The following is a 24233-nucleotide window of genomic DNA, read 5'->3' on the forward strand; positions in this document are numbered from 1 at the left end:
CAGTACTATAAGATGTGTGAGATGCCAATACTGTGACACTATACGAGAATAAAAATGACTGTAACAACTATTGTGGCATTTCACTAATAAGCATTGTTGGAAAGATCATCGCTTGAGTGGTCCTTGGAAGACTTCACATCCTTGCTGGTCACATTTACCCCGTGTCACAGTGGAGCTTCTGAATGAGTAGGTCCAGCATAGATCTGATCTTCTCACTCTGACAACTCCAAGAAAAAATTAGAGAATAAAAAAGAACTCTATATTGCCTTCATTGACCTGACCAAGGCTTTCAACCTCGCCAGCGGAAAAAGCCTCTTCAAATCACTGGAAAGGACTTGCTATCTCTAAAATTTCTCAACATAATCCACTCTTTCCATGACAGAATGCAGGGAACAGTCGTCTATGATGGAAAAATATCTGAGGCTTTTGAGATCTGAAGCAGAATCAAGCAGGACTGTGTCCTTGTCCTGACCCTGTTAGGGTCTTTTTTCTTTTCTCTTCTTTTGACATATGCTTTTGGGACTGCCACTAGAGGAATTTACATATACGCTTCGATGGAAAATTCTTCAATGTCACATGCTTTAAAGTGAAGACTGAAAAGTTTTGATACATGAGGTGATGTTTGCTGCTGCAATAATAGCCCACAGAGTAACTTTAAAGGCTCATCAGTTGCTTTGCTCATGCCTGCCTAGATTTTGGTCTTACAGTCAGCATCAAGATGACCAATGTTATGGGCCAGAACCTGGATTCACCACCCACAATCGCAATAGGTGAAAATGTACTGCATGTTGTAAGTAAATTTATGTACCTTGGTTTCATTGTTACCAACAGCCTGTCACTTGAGGCTGAACACTAGCCTCAGGTACCATGAGATTACTCTGCAGGTTAGTGTGGAACAACAACACGATTGCTAAGACCTAGGTCAAAGTTGCATCATCAACATGGTTTTGTATGGCAGTGAATCCTGGACCACATACTTTACTTAAGAAAAGTGTCTCAACAGCTTTCACTTATGTTGCTTCTGCTGCATTCTAGGATTTTCCTGGCAGAACAAAGTTGCCTACACTGGGATCTTGGAATAGGTCAACATTGCAAGCATCCATTCCCTTTTCAGTCAGGGCTGACTTAAATGGTTTGGTCAAATGTGGAGAATGGATGACAGCTATACACCCAAGGATCACAAAAAGACCACACCGACATCCTTATCTCCATTTCAAAGATGCTTTCAAGAGACATATGAAGGCAATGAACATTGGCCCAAGTGACTGGGAAAAGATTACTGAAGATCAAAGCGCTTGGAAACAGTCCATTAAGTGTGGAATGAAGGCTTTTGAGGAAAGAAGAGCTCAGAATGCAGAAGAAAGAAGAAACCTCAGGAAGAACTCTGCACCATATTCAGGACTGGTAAATATGGACTTCACATGAGATAAATGCAGAAGGGACTATTATTCAAGGATTGGGCTCTACAGCTACTCTTGCACGTATTCAATAAGCTGATGTCTCACTTGGTGCAATTCTATCATCTCACAGAACAGACAGGTACCTATGAGCAACGAAGAAAGTTGCTAAGAGGCAAAAAGAATTGGAGGAATGACTTGAAAGGTATTACAAAGGAAAAGAAAAATTTCTGGTAGCCAGGTAAAAATCTCTAGTCTATAGATTGTAACATTTATGTTAGTCCCTAAGGGCCTTTGTACATGCCACAAAATTGGCCTTTAAAATGACTTAAGTGCCCTTTTGCACCACTTTAATGGTGTGGCTGTTTACACTGTCAGCGGCATAATCAGCTTTAATGGTGTAGCTGTTTACACAGTCAACAGTGCATTGCATGTTAAATGACTTTGGAGCACAGCAAAATAAAACATATCTAAAGTGGTTTAGTTTGCTACCTTACAGCCGTGGAGGGAAGCACTAAGCCCTGTGCAGCTCAGAGGCTGTGCAGGCAGCTGCGGCAGCCTGTGCAAGCAGGTTCCACTGAAGAAAAAAAAGAAGTGTCAAGCCTGATCTTTTTTCTCCCTGGAGTCTGTCTGCCTGCCTGCCTGAGCTGTGCAAGGGCCCAGTGTTTCCTTCTGCAGCTGCGGTGGCCCCCCAGGACTGCCTGGAACAGGTGCCTGTGGGCGGTACTGCCGCCACAGCACAGGGAAGTACTGCTCTGCCACCACCGGCCCCTCCCCCCCAGCTCAGGGACTGCTTGGCCCGCCAGCAGCTCGCCTTGCTGCACCCCCTGCTACCAGAGGGGCAGGTAAGGACCCGAATCTTGTGTACATGGCATGGGGGTTTACTTTGGTTTAAATTGATGTGGGGTTTTTAAAAACCCACCACTTCAATTTAGGTAGAATTAAACCAAAGTAAACCCCTGTGAAATGTACAAGCAGGCTAAGGTGCCATGCTGCTCTGGCTGCTTCTGCCTGACTTCAAACTACCTTGGCTAATTACCTCTCTCCATTCCTTAAGCTGAGCAGTACTCCTCCTCTACATTCCCACAGAAGCCAATGACACTAATCATAGGTAAAGGTGACAGGAATCATTCCCTAGGTAGCTGGCTAAAGAGTTAAAAAAGATTGAGGAAGAAAGGAAGGTTAATGCAAGTGTTCCTTTCATGTGGTACAAAGAAGAGATATAGGAGAATTCTAATACCCAAGAGGACTAAGGTTATAAGATGAAGCAAGTGGAATCATCTTTACATGCTTTAAATTATCCTGTTTAAAAATGTCTTCAGGAGCCCAATACCATAAAAATTAAAATTAGGTGTAATTTCTATGTGAACAGAAAATCTGTACTTAATATGGCTAATTTACAGCAGATATCTTGTAAATCTTTCACAGCACTCTAGAACTCCAAGGTAAAATTATAAGCATATTTTTAAGCAGTTTGAAGTCTAATCCATGAGCAAGATCGCTTATCTACAAAGCCACCTGCATGTTGCAATTTACACTATTATGCTAAAAAAGAAAGATTTAGAAGTGGGAGAATTTTTAAGAGGCTTTTCCCTGATACTATTTACAAAATCTATTTTTAAACTCTCTACACTACTATCACCTTGCCTCTTCTGCCCTCAGATGCTGAACCCTCCTATTCCATAAGAGACCTGGCCTTTTCCCAGACACCTAAAATAATCTGCGTCCTCAAAAATGCCCTAACACTATTCCTTCTCTTTCCATCTCCTCATCTCTGTTTATTCCACTTGCTCCCTGGTTGACTCTCCAAACTTTCTCTCCTTTTGCACACAGACACATACTCCCAGGCAGCCCCACTCTCAGTTGTCAGTTGCTGACCCATTAATATAGTTGGAAACAAGAAGCCTTGGTATAATTCAGGGGTGCTCATCCTTTGGCCCATGGGACAAATCTGGCCCATGGAGCTATGACATCTGGCCCTTGTGACTCCCCATGAATTGAAAAATTTTGCAGTGGGGGAGTGGTGGGAATTAATACTGTTACCCCTTCCTCTCTTCCAAATTACCACGCCCTGTACAGCTGATTGGGACTGAGCTGGCCCTGCCTTACTCCCACACAGGAGTAAGATTGGGCCTGGCCTAGCCTCGCCCTACTCTCACACCAAATCAGAGCCAGGCCACCCCCTTCCATCCCCCTCTCCAACCCCTCCCCCCCGTATGGCTGGATCATGGTTGGACTGACCCCACCCTATGGCCAGATGGGGGCCAAGCTGTTGCCACGTGGCTGGATCAGGGCTGGGCCCCACTTGCCCTGTGCATCAGTTCAGGTCCCTGCTGTACCTGCCTTGCATACTGGATTGGGTCCACAAGCTAGACTGAGTCTGCAGACAGACTTACCACCACCTATCCGGCCCATGGAGTGAAAAGTTTGGGCACTGCTGGTATAACTGTTACAGAAAAGGGGACAAAGTCACTCGAGGTCAGCATTTTAACTCAAGTCTGTGCTTTTTAACAGACTCTGTGTAAGTATCCCTAAAGTATTTTTATGACTTACTGGCATTTGCATCCATATGATGCTCCAGGAACCTATATTGTAGCCCACAAAGGGACAGTACGTAGAGTGGGACACCAAAGAAGCTGCCCCTTCTGGTGATGTCTGGTAGATGCTAAGAGTTGCCTGAGACACATTTCGCACCTTAATACATGTCTGAAGCTTCATTTCATAGATGCTTGACAAGAACAAAAATCAAATATTGAGACTGTAATATAATATTATTAAAAATAGAATGATAAAACTAACTTAAATTAATTTTTAATAAGAGGTAGCTTTATCACAAGTCTAGGAGGAAATCCTAGTCCCTTAATGGTCAATAGACATGTTTCTGTGGTCTTCAGTAGAGCCCGGATTTCATCCTATATTTTTCTGTTATTTTATTGCAACATACCATGTCTAGAAGACATTTAAAACTGACTGCAAACAATATTTTAGTAAAATATTTACAATGAAAACATTTAGACCAAACATAAAATGACAAAGCAGTTTAAATGGCCTATTTTGCTATGTATCATAATATATTAATATTATTATACAATTTTACATACATGCACATAAACATACACATATTATTATATATATCAGCATATCATCCTATATATCAATTCACTTCTCAGCTATGGACTTTGTCTGCCAAATTTCACTATGAAGCATGTGTTGGTGACTTAACAATAACCTCTTACCAAAAACATAGTGGACATACAGATACAGGTTAGTGGTAACCAGCTGTTAGTTATGACTAAGATTAATTTCTAGGACATATAACAAAGCTCAAACTTGGAGTAACTGTGCTGCATGCTGTTGTAATGGAAAATATATGTTCTTAGAAAATGCCAGCATAAACAGACATAACTTTCAAGGAAGTCAGAGTGCCTTGAGTACTCCATGCCAGGAGCTGCTTAGGTCCTTTTGCTTTGAAAAAGCAATTCAGTATTTTATATAGGTTGGCCATGCATAAGTGTTATGTTCAATCAATCAGGTTAATATTTATGCCAGTACTTCTAAGATGTTAAGATATTTCCATTTAGCTAACATGCAGTACCACGTGTTTAAGTTGGCTTGATAACAAGAATTGATAAAATGGCTCAAGAAGAATTTGGACTAATGCCAGTCACTAGACCAGAGAATGCCCTTCAGCATAGCAGGTCCATTCTACCACTGCCGTTATGTCTACTTACCTTCACTGCACTGAAGCAGAAAGTGGATAGTACAACCAGAACTGCAAAGCTTCGAGAAATACCATATAGTGCAGATACCAATCCAGCAGCAGCTGAAATACAAATATCAAAGTTTGTTACTTTCTAAATGCAAAGAGAAAATGTAACCTAAAGAAAAATCAAAGATGACTTACATGACCAGAATGTTATTCAGTAAGGTTAGATGTCAAATCTTAGCTGTATAAAGAAAACCTTTCCTGTCTGATCAGTCAAACTAATTCCTCAGAGATGAAAGGTAAAATCAGGGCCTCAATGGGTCAATGAGTGGTCACTAGGGTTGTGCAAACCTTCAGTCACCGATTTGATTTGTTGGAGATTCAGCCCAATTTGGCAGCCAAATCTCCAAATCCAAATTGAATCAGGCGACCCTTTAATATCTCCAAATCAATTTGGAGTGATTCAGAGTGATTTGATGATTCAGACATAGACATCCGAATTGAATAAGTCCGAATCTGAATGGAATAAGGCCTGTTTCATACACTGTGGCAGGACACCTTTGGGTGCCTGCCACTTAGAGTCAGGCAGCTACCAGGTGCCTAATGGCAGCAGTCAGTTTGAGAACAAGGGATACAAAGGCTGAAGTTTGATGCTGCCAGCCCAGGCAGAAACAATACCTGGCTGAGCTGCAGCAAGAACATCTTGAAGGTAAAAGCAGGAGGCTCTTGGTTCTGGGCATGACCTAAAACTGCACCCTGCTGGGGATGGGTGGCCTGGTGGGGCTTCTACTGGTGTGGGAGCTCCCAGGAAATGCCAGGCCAGTTACCTCCCCAGTGAAAAGTGGATGGGATGCCTTAACTCCAGCCCCCATCTTCGGGCGGGCTTTGGAGGCAGTTGTGGGTGTAGTGGGGCCAGGCATGGCAAGCAGAGTACCACCTGAGCCCAGCAGGATTGCGAAATCCTAGAGACCCCAGAGCAGGTAGCGTAGAGTTGTGGGACTAGTGGGGGACAGGTATGCTCATGTGTAGGTGCCTGAGCCCAGCAGGGAAGTTATATCTTGGAGACCCCAGAGGGGGTAGCATGGGAAGCGTAGCTGTGTGGCCCACACAGAGTAGTGCTGAATGGGAGTAGGCCTGAAGGGCTGCGCATGAGGGAGACTGAGTAGGGCTGAATAGGGAGTAGGCCCAGACGGCAGTCCCAGGGGCATGTTGAGCAGGGCCAAACTGGGAGTAAGCCTGAAGGGCCATCCCCATGAGTAGTTGATCATAAAGATGAGAAGGCCTTAGGGTAGGGCATGGTATAAAGGCCCTAGCAGGGATATAATAGTAACCCCATGTGTGGGGAAGAAGCCAAGGCATGGTTGTGGATGCTTCAAGCTGTAGTTTGGGCCAGAAGCCAAATTAATGGTGAGTCTTGGTTTTAGCAAGTCCTCCATTGCAAGGAGGCTGAGAGTGGAATGAAAGAAAGACCTAAAGGGCAAGCACAATGACCTACTGCTCCACAGAGGGAGGGAGAGTCCCTGTGAGACCCTGGAGCACCAGTCGTGGTGTAGGTTATGATTACATCATGTGGATGACATCTGCAAGGCATGGGATGCAGTGTAGGGCAGGTTTGGAGCTGCAGACAATGCCCCCTGGCATCAGGGTGGGGAATAGGCAACCTCCCACCTTATACCATCAGTTTATGGGAACAGCAAAGTTGTGGCAGGCAAGACTGGGCGGACTGCCCCAGAGAGACAGATGGGCAGGCTGGCATGAGACCTGGTCCTGAGCATGCACACTGTCACACACACCCCTAGTGGTCACTGGGCCCATGGTTTCACCTGAAAGATGACTTGTTCTTTATCCTGAATAGTGTCATGCAAAAATGTTCACCCCTGGTGTGTCCCTTTTTAATTTTTTAAAGAAGTAAAGAATGGAAGGTACTTTAAAATGCCTTCTATATAAATGCCTTATATTTCTGCACTCCATTACAGCATGCCTCTTAGGTTAAAGGACTTCTAATTATGCTACAGGTTTTTATACTGTGAAGATACCTTAGACCACTGTTTCTGAACTAAGGTACTGTAAGATCTTTTTAAGGGCATCATGCAATATTAACATTGTTAGGTATGATGCAAACACTTACACATGATTCACAAGATAAGCCCAGAGATTTCAAACCAGAATATATAGTAACAAAAACAGTCTGACCTGTCATGGGCTTTCTTAGTTCTTTGCAACAGAAGAATTGCTCTATTATTTTTCCATAGTCTGGTTATAAGTAAAAGCTAAAAGCTGGCATGTTCCACGGAAAGCCTTGAGTCTAATGTGGGGTGCCTTCAATCTAAAACTGGAGAACCTTTGCTCTAGACATTCATGCTGGTTGTAGCAAGCTTAAAATGTATTCTCCTGATTGAGCAACAGAGAAAAAGAAGGCAGGAAAGGGGAGAAAACTAACTAAGCACTCCCTTTCTCTTGTTGTTTTTTCTTTAGTTCTTATTGAGTGTACTATGGTTGAAATAACCTAACAAAATTAGAAGCAACTACCATGTTTTTCTAACATATTTTCCTCAGGATGGACCAAGATGCGGGGTGGGGGGAAGAAGACTTATTTGGTAGCGTTAATGCACTTTTGCAATGGTGGTCTACAGTTAGAGAGCCTATACTTTCAGAGAAACATCTGGTCCAGGAAACTATGATACCACTGTGTCATTGCCAACTCAAGCATGGATGGGCTTAAAAATGTACTGCCAAACAGATTAATCTAAGGCATGAAACAATGAGCTCTTGATAACATGCTACTTACCTGAACCACCAAAAAGCAACATGTCTATTTGTTCCAAGACATATATACAAAAAGTGTTGATTTGAGGAAATAGGCCAAGAAGAGAAATTGCAGGGAAGCAATACAAAAACACTGAAATAAAATAGATAGATGTTAGTGTATCTGAGTATCACAAAAACTGGATGTTTGTATTCATATAGAAAACTGAGAGAAGCTGCATCATGCTGCAATAATTAACCTTTCCATTATGTTTCAATGGATTTCTAGTGAGTGGATTTTAATATTGGAAATCATGATTATCTTTTAGAGACATTTTATTATTTAAAGATTATTTTTATTCAATGTTTCTTTAATAGCAATAATAGGCAACATTATAAGGCATTCACACAATGCTATTTAAAAACTTTACAAACATTATTTCTCACAACAGGCCTGTGATGTAAATATTATCCCCCTGTTTTACATATAGTTAAAGCAATATACATAGTTTAAAGTTCACTTCAACGCTGAACACTGACTGGCAGAATAAATGGTTTTGTGCATTCTGCACTAGCCATTTCTCAGTATCAAATCTGCTCAGTTTGAATTAAAGCATAAAGCTAACCTGGGGTTCTGCCAAGTGAATTTGAAATGGGTCAGTCAGACTGAATTCTGACAGTGCATTTTGCCTGACAGTCACTAAAGACTCTGCAACTGGAAGATAGCTGCTGGTGATGCCAGTGATAACAGTATCCATCTCACTCTCACATAACTGCCTTGACCCTGGAAGACCAATGTGAATAAATTTTTAAAAATGCAACAAAGTAAGCAGATATATAAAGCGTGCATCTACACGTTGTCCCATGTCACCGCAGCAATGTGCTATATCGCTGTACAACGCACTACAGTGATGTAGCAATCACATAAATCTACACATGATCCACTGCTACATCACCATAGCTCCCCCATTTTAGCATGCCTCAACAGCAAAGTAGAGGTGAAAACTAACTGTGTGCTGTGTGCAGTATAATAAAGGTGGTTACTGTGCCGTGCTTTAGTACTTCCAGAAGGGCGACGTGTAGATGGCAAGCTTTATCTACTGAGTAAAGGGCCATGTTAACTGTGCCGTGTTATTACTGCACCATATTGTTACTGTGCTGTGCTTTTGGAAGTACTAAAGCACAGCGCAGTAACAACATGGCGCAGTAAACATGGACCTTCACTCAGTAAATAAAGCTTGCCTTTGGGCACATCTACATATTGCCGTATGGTAATGTTACTGCGCCATGCTTACTAAAGCACTTCCAAAAAAGTACTAAAGTATGGCGCAGTAACAACGTCACAATAGGGCAACATGTAGATGCTCCCAAAGGCAAGCTTTATCTACTGAGTAAAGGGTCATGTTTACATAGCATTTCTTCAGCATGGAAACCTCTAAGAAGCCAGGATTAACACTCAGGTATTTGGACTTCCAGTGTCATACCTTCAACATCTTCACCTTTCTGAGGGCTCACTCTCTTGATCCAGGAAAGCATTTGAGCAGAGGCTTGATTTTAAGCAGATGTTTAGTCCTACTAACTTGAAAGGGTTTATGCGTATGGTCAAAGAAAAATATGTGCTTAAATGCTTTGCTGGATTGGTGCCAGAATGCTCTTCACCAGGCACTATCATGCCCTGTGTAGGCAATACTACTTGAATGAGTGGAAATAATCACTGATATGGGGAACCTAAAACCAGATAAATTGAAGAAGGTGACAGTAAGTTGAGAGGTGCAAAAGCTTAAGACTGCCACCAAACAAACCAAGTGAGAGGGAAAGAACCGAAATACAAATGAGATGAGCAAACAACTTTTGAAGAGAGACATTCGTGGTAAGACCTGTGAAAATGGAAGCAATGCTTTTTTATGAAAGGACAGCCTTTGAACTACTGCCAATACTGCTTCAAATTGAAGCTGCATCAAAAAGAGGTAAAGGAAAACCTGATCCAGTCTCTGTCAATAGTCAAAGAGAAAGCAAACAAACACTTATTATGTTAACAGGATCACTGAGAGACTGGAAAATTGCTTCCCAAAGTACACGCCCCATTTCTCATAGAAAAATATTCTGCTGTTTCTCATGATTTTCCTTGTACTCAAATGTGTACTTGTTAGTTACACCTGCTAGGCTGCCATTTTTTTCCTTATTTGGCCTGTTAATAAATGAAACAATCTACTGATCTTCTCTTTTTTTTCCAGGATGACTTTTAAAATGTTACCGCTCATCTTTGTTTCCTTTGTTAAATGTTAATTATATCATTTTGCTTATAACTGCCTGTGTTAATGCATCTTGGGTTAAAATAAAACAGTAATACACTGGTGTTAACTCTGACTGAATTCATCTTCACCCTGTTCTATCATAATTTTGTGAATCTTGCAGAAGTAGTCAAACATAAGAGGAAAAGGACAAGCTACAGTATCAGACAGAAAGAATGGAAGTGTCTGAATACTGGCACAATAGGTCAGACCCAATTAAATGAAAACCTAAGTTCATATTTATGTCATGCATATCATGATCATCCACCACTGACAAATTAGATACATAAAAAAGCATAGAGAAATACTACATTCTCCATCTCTTGCTTGTAGATGGTACTAATAGCTCTTCTTCCTTACCTTTTCCTTTCTCCTTTTGGCCATCCAATCTATCTATTCCAAACTATTCTTGGATTGCTACTTAGGAGAGACATGGCAAGTAAGCTGCTTTAGGGATTATCCTGAATTCTCCATTTGATCCCAGAGATTTTTAGTCCCTCAGTGCCTTGAAATTTAGGAGAGTGTTACAAAAGCTTGGCACTAAAGTAATGAGAGATCCTCACTTTGAGGCAAGGGACTCACTACATAGCTAGCCTGATGTTACTATTCGCTTGGTATCTGAATTATTGCATTAATATGACTCCAGAACAGCCTGTACAACAGGAGGGGGAAAAATGAAAAGAACAGGAAGCAGAACTCACTGCCAGTGTGTCAGAAGAGTGTGTGTGTTAATAAATGGATGCACATGTGAGAGGGAATGAGGATGGTTGGCTGTCCAAGGCCAAGTTCCATTCGTGCCCTGCTTGACATTTCCTGATGCATGGTAATCTTACCCAGCACCAAAGAGTATCCTAGAGAAAGGAAACTTAAAAAGCCATTGTATTTAAAGGAACTGAATTTAGGAATCATCTGGTTTTCCTGGGGAAGAGAAGAGCGTTAAAAGAAGCTGATTAAATAGTTAAAGTTGTATTAAGAATCCCAGACAGCATATGCGTGCCTTCTTATTTAAGCCCTGTGTAGAAAAGCAACACTACAACTCGCTCCCTCCAAGGGAATAATAGCTGAGCTATTTGGGAGGAAGGTGTTAGTTTTGACTTAAAAGATCTTAGCTGTTTGATACTGCTGCAACTGATTTGGGTTTGTTTCACATCCTTGAAATAAATCTCATTGTTCTTTGTACAACATCAGAATGACCAGCTTCTTAGTCAGACTTCCAAGAAGAACAATTTTTGTTTTGTTTTTTTATCTGTTCATTATTGTTTCATAGATACCTGGAACAACACAATACTGTGGAAAAAAGTTAGCTTCCTTTCACCATGACTTTACACACACAAGTTTATACAAGTCTAAAATATATAAATATATTACAGTTGAGATAGGATACTCTGCCTCTCCTTTCAGGTAACGCATAACTAGGAAGAGCATTTATAAGGAATTAACATTATGGGTAAAATCTTAGCTCCACTGCAGATGGAATGGAGCAAACCACCCATCTTTGATAGGGCCAAGGTTTCATCTCCCATATTTAGCACAATTGAGAATACACAAAATGCAAGCACTTTAATATCTTCACCATCTAAGAGAACTATTTATATCCAGGTAGCTACATTCATCTGGAAGCACAATATGTGACCGGATATGAGACGTAAGCCTTTACGTCCAACATTTTTTGTTTGGTGAGAGAAGTGATGTTTCCGCTACTTAATGGGAAAGACAAAAAGTTCACCATAATATTAATATTATTGTCTGAGAGCAACAAGAGGCTATCTAATTTCCTTGGCTGTTAAGAAGTATTGCAAAGCAGTTGTTGCTGCAATGAAGGGGGATTGTATTATAAAAGAAGAAAAATGCTAGATGGAACGGTAGGTGTTAAGTCAACGTTCCACATTCTCACACCAGAAAGCCCCTGGCTCATAAATTAAAAGAAGTGAAAGATTTTGGTCAGACTACTGATCCAGGCTGGAGGCTCCGATCTCTGCTCAAATAGGTAGCACTGTAAGTCTACTTGTTCTACAAGGTAAAAATGGGTGGAAAGCCTCTGCCAGTTGGTGACTTCCATTTTTTCAAAAAAAGCTAAATGGCAATATGAGTTTGTAGTCCCCCTCCTCCCTGTTTTTAGTCCACTTCAAAAATTCTGTTCCACGATCTCTTTGAGGCCAGCCAAAATTAACACATTTATAGCGTCACTTATCCTATAGTGGTTGCTATAGTTTTTCCATTTATCTTTATCCCAGGAGTCATTTAGGATTCTTGTTGAATTATTTATCAGCATTTTTACTGTTCACCTTTGACAGGCAGCTAGAATAAAATGTAAGAAGAAACTGTAATGAGAGCAAGGGAAACTAATGAAAGAAGCTAATGAAAATAAGTGATGCAGGTCTTCATTATTTCCTAGTTTGAGAGGAGGAGAAACAAGAGCCAAAGAGCACATATAAAAAGCTGCATATTATTCTAAAAACAGAACTTTTGTAGGAGGTGATGACCAGACTTTAAGCGCAGCTATAGCAATCACAGAGAGATAAGGCCAATTAAGTCATCTGCTCTGTAACGAAGTTCCTTCATCCAATACTTCTTTTTTTTCTGGTTTTAAACGTCCTAAATAATTAGGCTTCTGCCACTTTTTTGGGGAGACTATTACACAACAAGCATAGTTCACTCTTAGGCATGAATGACTCGTGCCTCTTGAGACTGGAGGGGCACTATGGCAGTGAGCGGGGACCGCCTGCAGCCAGCGGTGTTGGCGGGGGTGAGCGGGAACCGCCCACAGATGCCGGTGGCGGTACTGGAGGGTGAGGGTGGCAAGCAGTGATAGCCTGCAGATGCCACTGGCCATGTCAGCAGTGAGGGAAGGGGAAAGCAGGTGGCGAGCAGATACCGCCCATGGGAGCCAGCAGTGGCTCCAGTGGCGGCCAGTCTCAGTCAGGGCACGTGCCTCTCCATGCACCCCACCACATCACCTGTGCTTTTAGGTAGTTTTAATCCTAACCTACATTTTACCTTTCAGTTTTATCCCATTATTCCTTGTGCTTCTCCAAATCACTCTAGTCAGACCTGTACTTACATCCTTCATTATACAGGACAATTGTTACCATGTTTCCTCCTAAGTCATTGCTTTTACATAACCCAGACTCATGGCATACAATTACATTTATTGAGTTTCCTAATAATTTTTTCAGCTTTTGTCTCAACTATCACCAACCAGTAAATAATTTACCAGTAAAGAAGTGCCCAGGCAGAACTCAGAATTCTAGGCGTGACTGCCCCAGAGCAGTGCAGAGAAAAACTCCTGGTGATCTGTCATGAGATACTTGTATATAAAGCTATTTTAGGGCTTGTATACACAAGAAAGTGGACTGCAATAGCAACTGCATAAAAGCTACTCTGCATTATTTGCTGAAATGAAAAGTTTTGAGTTAAACTCTTATGCTAAGCACAGACAGTCAAAAAGCCTGAAAAGGAATCAATTCAATCTTTGCAGATTTCTCTAAGCTCCAAATATTGAACCCATAAACTGAACTCGCATTCAGTTTTCAGTCGGGAAAGGCAGCTACCTCCCACATGTGGAGGCAGGTTGAACACAGGGGAGGGGGTGGGCAGCTGGGAAGACCTGGGTTTCTGGGCAAAGCTGGACCTGGGAGGGTGGGGGACAGAGGGTTCTGTTCCCCCTTCCCCAGCCCTGCCCTACTGGGCTAACAGGCATAGGTAGGATGCAGAGGTTTTGTTGCCTGAGCTCTGTGACAGCCTGGGGCAGGGCAAGCCCATCTTGGCTGAAGCAGACAGATCAGCCAAAGCTAATTTATCTGCCCTGTGAGGGGGCTGTGGGGGAGTACAAGGCATCCTGGGATGCTGGGAGACTGAGACCTAACTTGAACTGGGAAGGGATTTGAGACAGAAGTTCAATAGAGAAGTTTAACCTAAATCAGTTAAATCTGATACTACATTCATCCAGGTCCATCTTAAACCAGGTTCAGCCATTTTGAAACCAGCCTATGTGCACTGAACTTCTGTTCTGTTACAGGTTTAAACCAGTTTCCAATCACTTATACCAGTTTGTGTGTAATTTCTGTCCATTGCCTTAATATGCAGACTAAGAATGTTCATGTGTGTAGTTAGTGCAAGATAGCTTATGCCATGTGTGCTCAGTTTCCTGTGCCACTCTACACCAGCTTGTAAGCTTAAAGCCCTGCCATGTAGCAGGCATTGTACTGTGTGGTAGGTACCCTACCACATGTTCAATATAAGGCACAATGGAAACCAACTGCAAAAATCTTCAGTGTTTAATGTGGTATATTTTTATGGCTGTAGCAGGCATGGGTCCCAAACCTTATTACAGTCCACGCATGCCAGCTGGACCAGAGCTCACCTGAAGACTTACCAGGAGAACAGGGTGTTTCAGCATGGGCTCTGAAGATGCACTGTCAGCTGTCCATATGCTGGCAGGGACTGGAGGGGCTAATGCAGGCAGCAGGCAACCACATGCGGCAGGAGCTGGCTCCCTATGGCTCCTGGGAGTTCCACCGGAGGCTCAAAGGGGCAGCTGGCACACTTTCTCATCCACAGAGAGAGGAAGGCATGGAAAGTTCAAGTACCAAGCAAGCCACATGGAGACATGAAACCAGAGTAAGGAACAGAACTGGAGCCAGAGCCAGAGCTGAACCTGAAGTTGGAGCCAGAGTGGAGCTGGAGCCAGAACTGGAGTTAGATCCAGAGCCAAGGCCAGAACTGGAGCCAGGGATGAGAAGTCCCACTGCCAAGTTGCAGCTGGAGGGACTAGATGGAACCAGTGATTGAGGAGACTGATGGAGATGTGGTAAGCTTTCCCCAAAGATAGGTGAGCACACTGATAAACCAGCAGGATATAAAATCATTAACTGATAAAGTTAAGAGGATCATTGCTTGAGTTAAGGTGGAAATGGACTATTAAGCATTGAATTACAAGGATCATTGATTAAGTTAATGAGCTGGCAAGCTATGGACTAAACAATAAGGGGTAAGGATGATAATTGATTGAGTTAATAAACCAATACACAATAGATGGTTAATTGAGGAATTACAGGCTTTATAAATTAAAATCGATAAGTCGGGGGATCCATAAATTAGTGAATAGGCATCTTAACCTTAGGTATGTTGGAGGCCAAGAGTTACTAACGATAAGTAGACTTAGGAACTGAGAGAACAGGCCCAAGGATGCAGTGTAAAGGTGGATGTGACAAGACCTTAACCACAGTCCAACAGCAAGTGGCAAGGTGCAGGGTGTAGGGGAGGACAAGCCCTGTGAAGAAAATCTCTGCCCTCAAGTCATACTGCTGACTGGATAATACTTCACCTCGCTTTTCTCTTTTCTACTATTAAAAACATCAAGGTGTGGCAGATGAGTGGGAAGTGATCTAGAAACAGAGCTGCAAGTGAGTGAGACGTCCCTGGATGCACCCACTTACAGGCTGTTTTCTCTTTTCTTGGCAGAGTTACTATTTATGATGAGACTAACAAATGAATCGGGTCATAAATGTAACATCTACTGGAGCCATAGGTACATTATTTATGAAGATGAACTGAATTTCACAACTGGTGTTTATTTCTAATATCATTCTAAACTTGTTAGCTTCCTGCAGAGAATACTAACATAATCCTTATTTCACTAGGACTGTTTTAGGCTAAGGGAATGACCCCACCATACCTGTGTACTAAGTCATTCTGGTTCTTTGTACAGATTTGACTTCAAGGCCCAAAGGCACTCCTCCATTATGTTCATTTGATTGTAAACATAAGAAAATGCAGGCTTCCCAATTTCATTTTTAGTGTCTCAGGCAAAGTATTGACTCACCTATTATATGGTCTCTGGCTGTTCGGAGAGATCCAGGTGAAAAGAGCTGCAAGCCGTACACTGTGTATATTGAAGGATTTTTATCTTTTGATCCACCATCTAGCAGCAAAATAAGGCCACACAATATACAAAAATACACAGGTCTGCTGTATGTTATGATTTGATTGTGTCCCTGAAAAAAAGGAGCAAACAAAATCTTTCTTAATGTTGCTTTTTGTCCTTCTATTTATGATCATGACCCTGTCTACAGTCTGTATAAAACTGGGAGATGGAATGTGGGTCCATCAGCAAAGATTTTATGAACTATTCCTCCTAATTAGCAATAAAATGCTGCAAGCTATTTTATCAACCTCAAAGTAGATTTTTAAAAGGCACAAAGGGCAGTTACAAACTTCGGTACCCTTTATGCCTCTAAGCATCTAACTCTTCCATACCTTTCCAAAATGATATAGTAATTCTATAATAGCTACTATCATATACAGAAAAAATGTATATGTAGCTGAATCATGCCATAATGAGCTTAGCATTTACATTTTTATTTAATTTTAATCACTGTCTACTTGCATATCCTGACCTTTTAACTTAGCATTTATGAAAAGAACACTAAAGTTACAGTTTTTAAATTATATTTTGTTATGGTACCAGTCCTCAAACTGCTTTGGTTTGGGAAACCTTTTGTAAGTCTGTTACTCTTCTGTGTATCCCCCTGATTCTGTTATGGATAATAGAAAAGGAACCTATAACTTATAGTTCTTTTAACCATAATGTAACCCCTCAAGCTACTTAAGAGGGACTGTAGTTGTTCTTCATTTTTTCTTTTTATTTGCTCTTCTATTTATATTTCCTCTTTCCCTTCTTATGCTTTCCCATTCTTTCCTTGTGTGTACTATCTAAAAGTAAGCTGCATCTACGCAGGGTAATGTATATCCCAGATGGAGAAACACGGTGTTAAGGTAATGTAGTTATTGTCAAAAACAAAGTTTGATAGCTCATGCATCTACTGCTTCAGTCTTTCTACTTTAGAAAGTTAGGTTCAGCTAGAACAGGGCACTTTTTATTAATGATCATAAAGAAAATTATTTGAGGATCCTAATTCAGATACCATTGCTAAACAGGTGGTCACATTACATAAAATTAATACACAGTTTGAACAAATGCACAAGAATGACCCTTGGGCCACCATCCCCAAACCAAAGAATAATAAATGTGCAAGAAAATATTAACCTTTAAAAAGGGATATGGCTGAATTCAAATATGGCTCTTAACTGGTAAGAGGTGAAAGGCGGTAGGTGAGCTGTCGCTGATCAGGTTCACCTCACTGCAAAGTCCTAGCTACCTCTTTTTTAGAGTAGTCCAATTCACAAACAGATGGTCAGAGCAGAAACCCACTCAAAATAGAACTGCATATTTTCACCTTATTTCATGAACATACATGAGAAGCAGGAATCTTCTTGTAATTCGCAGGCTGCTACCACCTCTAGTCTAAGTAGCAAACAGAGGTATCCACAGTAAGTGTTGTTAGATTCATAGATGCTAGGGTCATAGTTTCATAGTTGGTAGGGTCAGAAGGGACCTGAGCAGATCATCAAGTCTGACCTCCTGCCATGGGCAGGAAAGAGTACTGGGGTCAAACAACCCTGGCAAGGTGTTCATCCAACCTCCTTTTAAAGACCCCCAGAGTAGGAGCCAGCACCACTTCTTTTGGAAGTTGGTTCCAGATCCTAGCTGCCTTGACCAGGAAGTCACGCCTCCTGATGTCTAGTATGAATCTACCATCTGCCAGCTTGTGACCGCTTTCTTGTCACTCCTGGTAGTGCTCGGGGAAACTGGAACTCCCTCACTGCCTGCTGGTCCGCTCTGACTAGTTTGTAAATGGCCACTAGATCCCCTCTCAGCCTTCTCTTGTGGAGGCTGAACAGGTTCAGGTCCCGTAGCCTCTCCTCATAGGGTCTGCCCTGCTGCCCCGATCATGCGAGTCGCCCTCCTCTGGACCCTTTCCATATTGTCCACATCCCTCCTGAAGTGTGGCGCCCAGAACTGGACGCAGCACTCCAACTGTGGCCTGACCAGTGTTGCACAGGGGGGAGGATCACCTCCTTGGACCTGCTTGAGACGCATCTGTGGATGCATGACAAGGTGCAGTTGGCCTTCCTGACTGCCTCTCCACACTGCCGGCCCATGTTCATTTTGGCATCAATAATGACTCCAAAATCCTTTTCTGCCTCTGTACTGACAAGAAGGGAGTTCCCCAGCCTGTAGGTCTGGTGCTGGTTCTTCCTCCCCAGGTGCATTACCTTGTATTTGTCAGTGTTGAAACCCATCCTGTTGTCATCCACCTACCCCTGTAACCTGTCTAGGTCCAATTGCAGCCTATTCCTCCCTTCTAGTGTGCCCACATTCCCCCACATCTTAGTATCGTCTGAAAATTTGAACAGGGTGCTTTTTACCCCCTCGTCCAAGTCGCTGAAGAAGATGTTGAACAGTGCGGGCCCGAGGACCGAGCCCTGCGGAACCCCACTGCCCACGTCCTTCCAGGTAGAATAAAACCTGTCCACCACCACTCTCTGGGTGCGCCCCCCCAGCCAGTTGGTGACCGATTTGACTGTGTAGATGTTGACGCCACAATCCCCTAGTTTTTTTATGAGAATGGGATGAGAGAGTGTCGAAGGCCTTCCGAAAGTCCAGGAAGACTACATCCACTGCTACCCCTGCGTCTAAGGATTTGGTGACCTGGTCGTAGAAGGCCACCAGGTTGGTCTGACAGGACCTGCCTTGAATGATCCCATGTTGGTTGCCCCTAAGCGTAACATCCCCTGCTGGCCCCTCGCAGACATGCGCCAGGATAATTCTCTCAAAAAGCTTACCCAAAACCAAGGTAAGACTGACTGGCCTATAGTTTCCTGGGTCCTCCTTCCTCCCTTTTTTTGAAAATGGGAACCACATTGGCCCTTTTCCAGTCCTCTGGCACCACACCAGAGCACCACGAGTGCTCATAAAGCCGTGCCAGGGGTCCTGCAATGACTTCTGCTAATTCCCTCAGCACTCTGGGGTGTAGATTGTCAGGACCAGCTGATTTAAATATGTCCAGTCCCTCCAGAAGTTCCCTGACTAGGTCCTCACTGACCCTAGGCCTGGGTGCACTTCCCCTGGGTCCTTTGGGGGTCCTGGTGTGTGTGTGTGTGGGGGGGGTGACCTGGTCCCTGCTTAAAAAAATGGAGCCAAAGAAATTGTTAAATAGGTTAGCTTTGCTGTCTGGTGCTATGACTAGATTTCCTAGTGGGTCAGAAAGGACCTCAAAGGATCATTGAGTCTGATCCCCTGCCAGTGGCAGGAAAAAGTGCTGGGGTCATGTGGACCCCCCTGGATCCATGCATGGGATGACAGCAGGCTGCTGCTGCTGCTGCCTGGGACTGGCACTAAGGCCAAGTAAGCATGGCTTCGAAACTTGAAACATTTCTAAACTTTCCTTTATATGTCCTTTCTATTTTTACCCTGAGACAAATCATTACTGGAATGGGGAGCACTGCCTGTGTTACAATAGGCATTGCTACCGGCCACAAACAGGCATTCATTTCTAGTCGTGGATATTTCTTAAAAGTTTCTCAGAAATTTGCACTGCTAGAAAAATTTCTGGGAGAGAGAACAGTTCAGGTGTTCAGCCTGCAACTGCCCTATCACCCCTGCTCTTTGCACCTTCCCAAGATCAGGTGATCCCAGTCTAAGCAAGGTTTGGAGAGCAGCAGCTGCTCCACTCCTCCCATTCTTGAGAATCTTTCCTCTTCACACTACGCCCCTTCCATAGACTGGCTTGGGAGGGGAATGAAGTAGTGCAGTAAACCCCCTGCACACTCTTCAGACTAGGAGTTTCTAAGGGGGCTTGAGAAACTGTACGCTCCTACTTTCTAGCAGGAGAGCTGCAATTCTCCTAATAGAAACATAATACCTGTACATGGCTACTATTCACCACATAAGGTGGCACCTTTTACAACCAGCTATGAAAAAGTCCTCACACAGTTCAGAGTCAAATTAGTGCCTTTATTTTTTTGTCCAGGTCAAAGGTCAGATCAAGCCTTCTCCCAGGAGACCTGCCTCAAGATTGTTCACCCCAGATCCTAAATTGTCTCAAGACACCTCACCTGGACCGATCAGCCACCTATCTAAAAGTGATGGAAGAACTGAATTAACCTTTATCTTTATACATCAACACATCCTAATAGGTTAGGTCGTGCCAGGCATTCTGTCAGCTTGTATTATTTCTTACTTAACAATGAAAAGTTAGAAGGAAGCATTTTACAAATTCCCTCTATTTAATACAGTACCAAAGCAGCTGACAGGATCTGGATAGTCCAGAGCACTGCTTTGCCAGGTTTAGCATCCAGCTGGTTGAGTTCTCTCTAACCTTCTAAGAATAGGGAAGACAAGCACAGCCTGTTGGTCATGGGAAAGGTACAATTCCAGAAGTCTGAGAGCTGGGATTATAAACTGAGGGCCAGGGAGAGGCAGCCTTTTGCTGATGGGGGCCACAGGGAGACATAATAGTACAGCATAGAGGTCATCAGCAGGCAGGAAATGGAGGAAGACAGTGACTGCAAACATACAAAAGGATGGCACAGAATTAGGGTAACCATATGTCCCAGTTTGGTCAGGACAGTTCCAGACTGTAGGCCATTTCAGCCAGCTGGTGAAAATTAAAAGAAAAGTGCTTCTGCCTGCAGCAGCAGTTTCCAGGAGAGGCAGGCAAGTAGTGGTGTGGGGCACAGTCCAGCAGGGAGGCAGAGTAGCATGCACACCAGGCAGGCAGGAAAGCAGATATCGCTGCTGCTGCACACACACGCCCAGCCCAGATCCTCCTGAGCAGTGGCTGGAGATAGGGGGTGGGCTAAACTGGGCACCATGCCAGTCCTGCCAGTCCAGCCAGCTTGCAGTCACACAGCAGCAGCAGCAGCTGCTGCCTGCCTACCTGGTGCACCATAGCACTCCATCTCCCACCAAAGTGTGCCCTGCACCCATGCCTGCCTGCCTCTGCCTGCAGCAGTACTACTAATAGGGGAAGTGGGGCAGTGTCTTGGATTTCCTTAAAAATAATACAGTCACCCTACACAGAAGCAACTCCAGCAAACCCACTGGCCTCAGGACTGAACAGAGCCTAGGGCTTGGGTTGATCTTTAGTTCTAATAATGTAATCATTTACAAAATATATGCTTACTGGAGTCCAGCCAAAGCTACTGCCTGCAAAGTCTAATGTTGGAAATGCTTATATTTGTACAAGCTCAAAGATGACACTGCTAGCCATTGAGGGAACTAGGGTACAACACCCACAGGGATACCTCGTGGTATGCTCACTTATAGAAGTGTGGAAACTTCCACACCCCTGAAACAGGGTTGGGCAAAACAACTGGGTTGAAAATTTAGAGAACAGGCTCTTCAAATGTTTTCTATACTTTGTGCTTCCAAGCAAGCCAGAAATACCTTTAAAAATCTCTTGAGCAAGCCACCTAACATCCAGATCTGCTGAGAAGAATGGGAACGAAAATGAAGATAAAAATTGCTTTCAGACCCATGAGTCAATTTTAAGTTGTGAGAGAAGGCTAAGTTGGATCTTGTTTTGTCTTCAGCTGTTTTGTCTCCCCTAAAATGCAATACATGCTCATAAGGGACTTTTTCCAACCCTTAAATATACAGGTCATTTCTCAGGACTTCCATTTTTAAAAAGATGTAATTCCTTTGCTTCTCTTTGCTCATGCCCTGTGTAGTTGGGTGATGAGCTTGCCATGCTGTGTTCTGTCCCAAAGTTGCTTTAAAACGAAAACAAAAACAAATCACTATTTACATTTATATTTTTGCCAAATAGTATTTGTTCTCTTCCTTTCCTAAATTGAAACTCAGCTGAATTACTGCCATATTGCTTGAGGCCACACGCTCATCAACTCTCACAAGCAAGGTCTTGTCAGCATTTGAAGGAGAGACTTCTAATGAAAACTCTCCAGGAAGTGACTGAGTCTTACTGATTTAGTAGGTAGAACCTCTTAATTTCTATGCTACTATTGAACGTATGCCCCGTGCTGTTCCTGAGGCCCTGACTGTACCCAGTGCACTTTTCACAAGAGTGTTAATGTTTTGTCGTTTCTCAGCTCTAATCCGGACAATTATATTCTGCTAGGCAAGAATTCCCTGTTAATTTCTGCTAAACAACAGTACTCTTTTCCCTAACCTAAATGGGCCTCTGGGCTCGTTATGTACTAACAAACCACTGCAGCAGCATTCCTCTTCAGAAGTGGCAGCATGTTAGCTGTGAGTGAGAAGATTGCCATTGGCCTACTGAAGTCTTGGAGTTTTGCCCATGTAGAATGCATCAAAGGAAGGGTGCACATTGCTGTAAATTTACAAGTTACAACATTTTCATTTACTTGGCTACAAGTAGTTCAAAACCTTTTGTGCCAGGTGAGGGCTGAAAAAAACAGAAGCAGACAGTTAAAGGAAATATTAACAGCTCTTCTGACAGCAGGCTCAAGGGTAAGTGGGACATTTTATACACTGGCAATTCAAGGATGCCTTGAATGTGAAAAGCCATGATCAAAGTGACAAGGATTCAGGTTTGCCTTGTAAAATGTTGCTGTAAACCCATCTGTATTTGTACAGTAGAATTTAAAGTGAGCATCTCTTCTATAATAAAAGAGCACATCTTCAGAATCTGTCTTTTAATCCAGATGAAGGGACACAGTGACCACAATTTCCTAGTTCTCAGCCAGGTTCATACCTTAGTCCTAATATCAATTGATCTACCATATCTTCTGGAATCAATCAGATTGCCATGAACTAGTGTGCTTCCATTGCACCTTGATTTCATGATATACAAAATGACATCAAACACTGATGTTAGAAATATTATTAAAAATGCATTATCAATAGCAGATTTAGAAAAAAAAACACAGCTGCTACCCCTCCTTGTCTCCTTAATGGGAGAGGGAAGGGTGGGGGTTGGAAATTGAAGGGAAAAACACCAAAGGCCCTTTGTACTAAGGTATCACTCCCTCTCTGTCCTGCAAATTTACTATCTCTTTGTTACACTACATCACACTTTCTTTCATGACCCCCACATTCTTAGGCTAAGATAAGAGCAAATGCCATTTTTGCCTTCAGGTTGAACCTTGAGTAACCTTGGGTCCCATCTACGCACGCGTGATAACCTAATGCATATTAAGCCTACCCGCCCCGCATACTTAAGTAGTTAATTATAATGCACATGGGACGTATGAAGCGACATGTTTACATATATGTTTGTATGAACCGGAAATGAGTTGTAAAAATTCCTCCTTCTGCACACGTGGTCAGGAGAGAGGGGATAAAAGCCTGCTAATGATTGTGCCCGGGGGCAGAGTGATTGATCTTTTGTCTCTCTCTCTGACCCTATTTGCAAATATATACCTTTTGTGTTGCTAATAAAGTGTGTCTGTAGCTGAAGTTTTTTTCCTCCTCCCGAGAAACGAACCACGATTTTTAATTCAACAATTGGCGCCCAACGTGGGGCTTCTCGAGGACTACCCCGGAATTCAGTGACGGAGCACCTCCGGTAGCAGGGGTTTGTGCACACCGAGCCGACTTTGGACTCGCCCTGGTATTTGAGGTTTAAGTCCAAATATCCGGGAAGTTAAAGGAAGTATCCTATGTAAATTCTGAGTTTCTGGAGAGGCAGACACACTTTGGAATTTGGATCGAGATCTCTGGGGTATCTGAGTGAGTATACGAATTCCCTTTGCCCAATCTGGTGTACGGATCTAAAACAAAGGATGTGTAAGTTTGCTGAGAAATTCTAGGCTTAGCTCTCATTGTAAATCATCTGTTGTTGAGATCTTTTTGGTATTTGGTGTGCATTGGGCGCATTTTTGTGGGCAAATGGGTACGAGTAGCTCTCGTGTAGAAAACAATATTGATACCCCTCTAAAAGTCTTATTACGTCATTTTAATAAATTTGCAAGGCCGGCCGATTATGGAATAAAAATGAAAAAAGGTGATTTAACTAAGTTTTGTCAACTCGAGTGGCCAACATTTGGGGTCCACTGGACCCCGAAAGGATCCTTTGTGCTAAAAGAAGTGATAGCTATCCATGAAATTGTTATGCAAAATGGGTATTGGAATCAGTTTCCTTATATTGATTGTTGGTTGTGGGTGGTTCAAAATCAGCCACCTTGGATTAAGAATTACTTAGCAAAGTCTCATGTGATGCTTGTTAAGAAAAAGGCTCGGGGGGGGCCGCCTGTACTTCCTGAGTC

At 42.8% G+C, this 24233-nt stretch overlaps 1 protein-coding gene across 1 annotated transcript in view; it reads right to left on the bottom strand.

The window, feature by feature from the left end:
* PCNX2 (pecanex 2) overlaps nucleotides 1-24233 on the bottom strand; it is a 269742-nt gene that overhangs the window by 164133 nt on the left and 81376 nt on the right. Inside the window, exons 13-15 of the mRNA XM_090044227.1 lie at nucleotides 15964-16135; nucleotides 7892-8002; nucleotides 5129-5220 (exon numbers count right to left, since the gene is read on the bottom strand). Coding sequence (XP_089900353.1) covers nucleotides 5129-5220; nucleotides 7892-8002; nucleotides 15964-16135 — 375 coding nt within the window. The remainder of the gene's footprint in view (nucleotides 1-5128; nucleotides 5221-7891; nucleotides 8003-15963; nucleotides 16136-24233) is intronic.

This window comes from Crocodylus siamensis, chromosome 1, assembly GCF_052110815.1.
Source record: "Crocodylus siamensis isolate JL-2025a chromosome 1, ASM5211081v1, whole genome shotgun sequence".
NCBI classification, from domain to species: domain Eukaryota; kingdom Metazoa; phylum Chordata; order Crocodylia; family Crocodylidae; genus Crocodylus; species Crocodylus siamensis.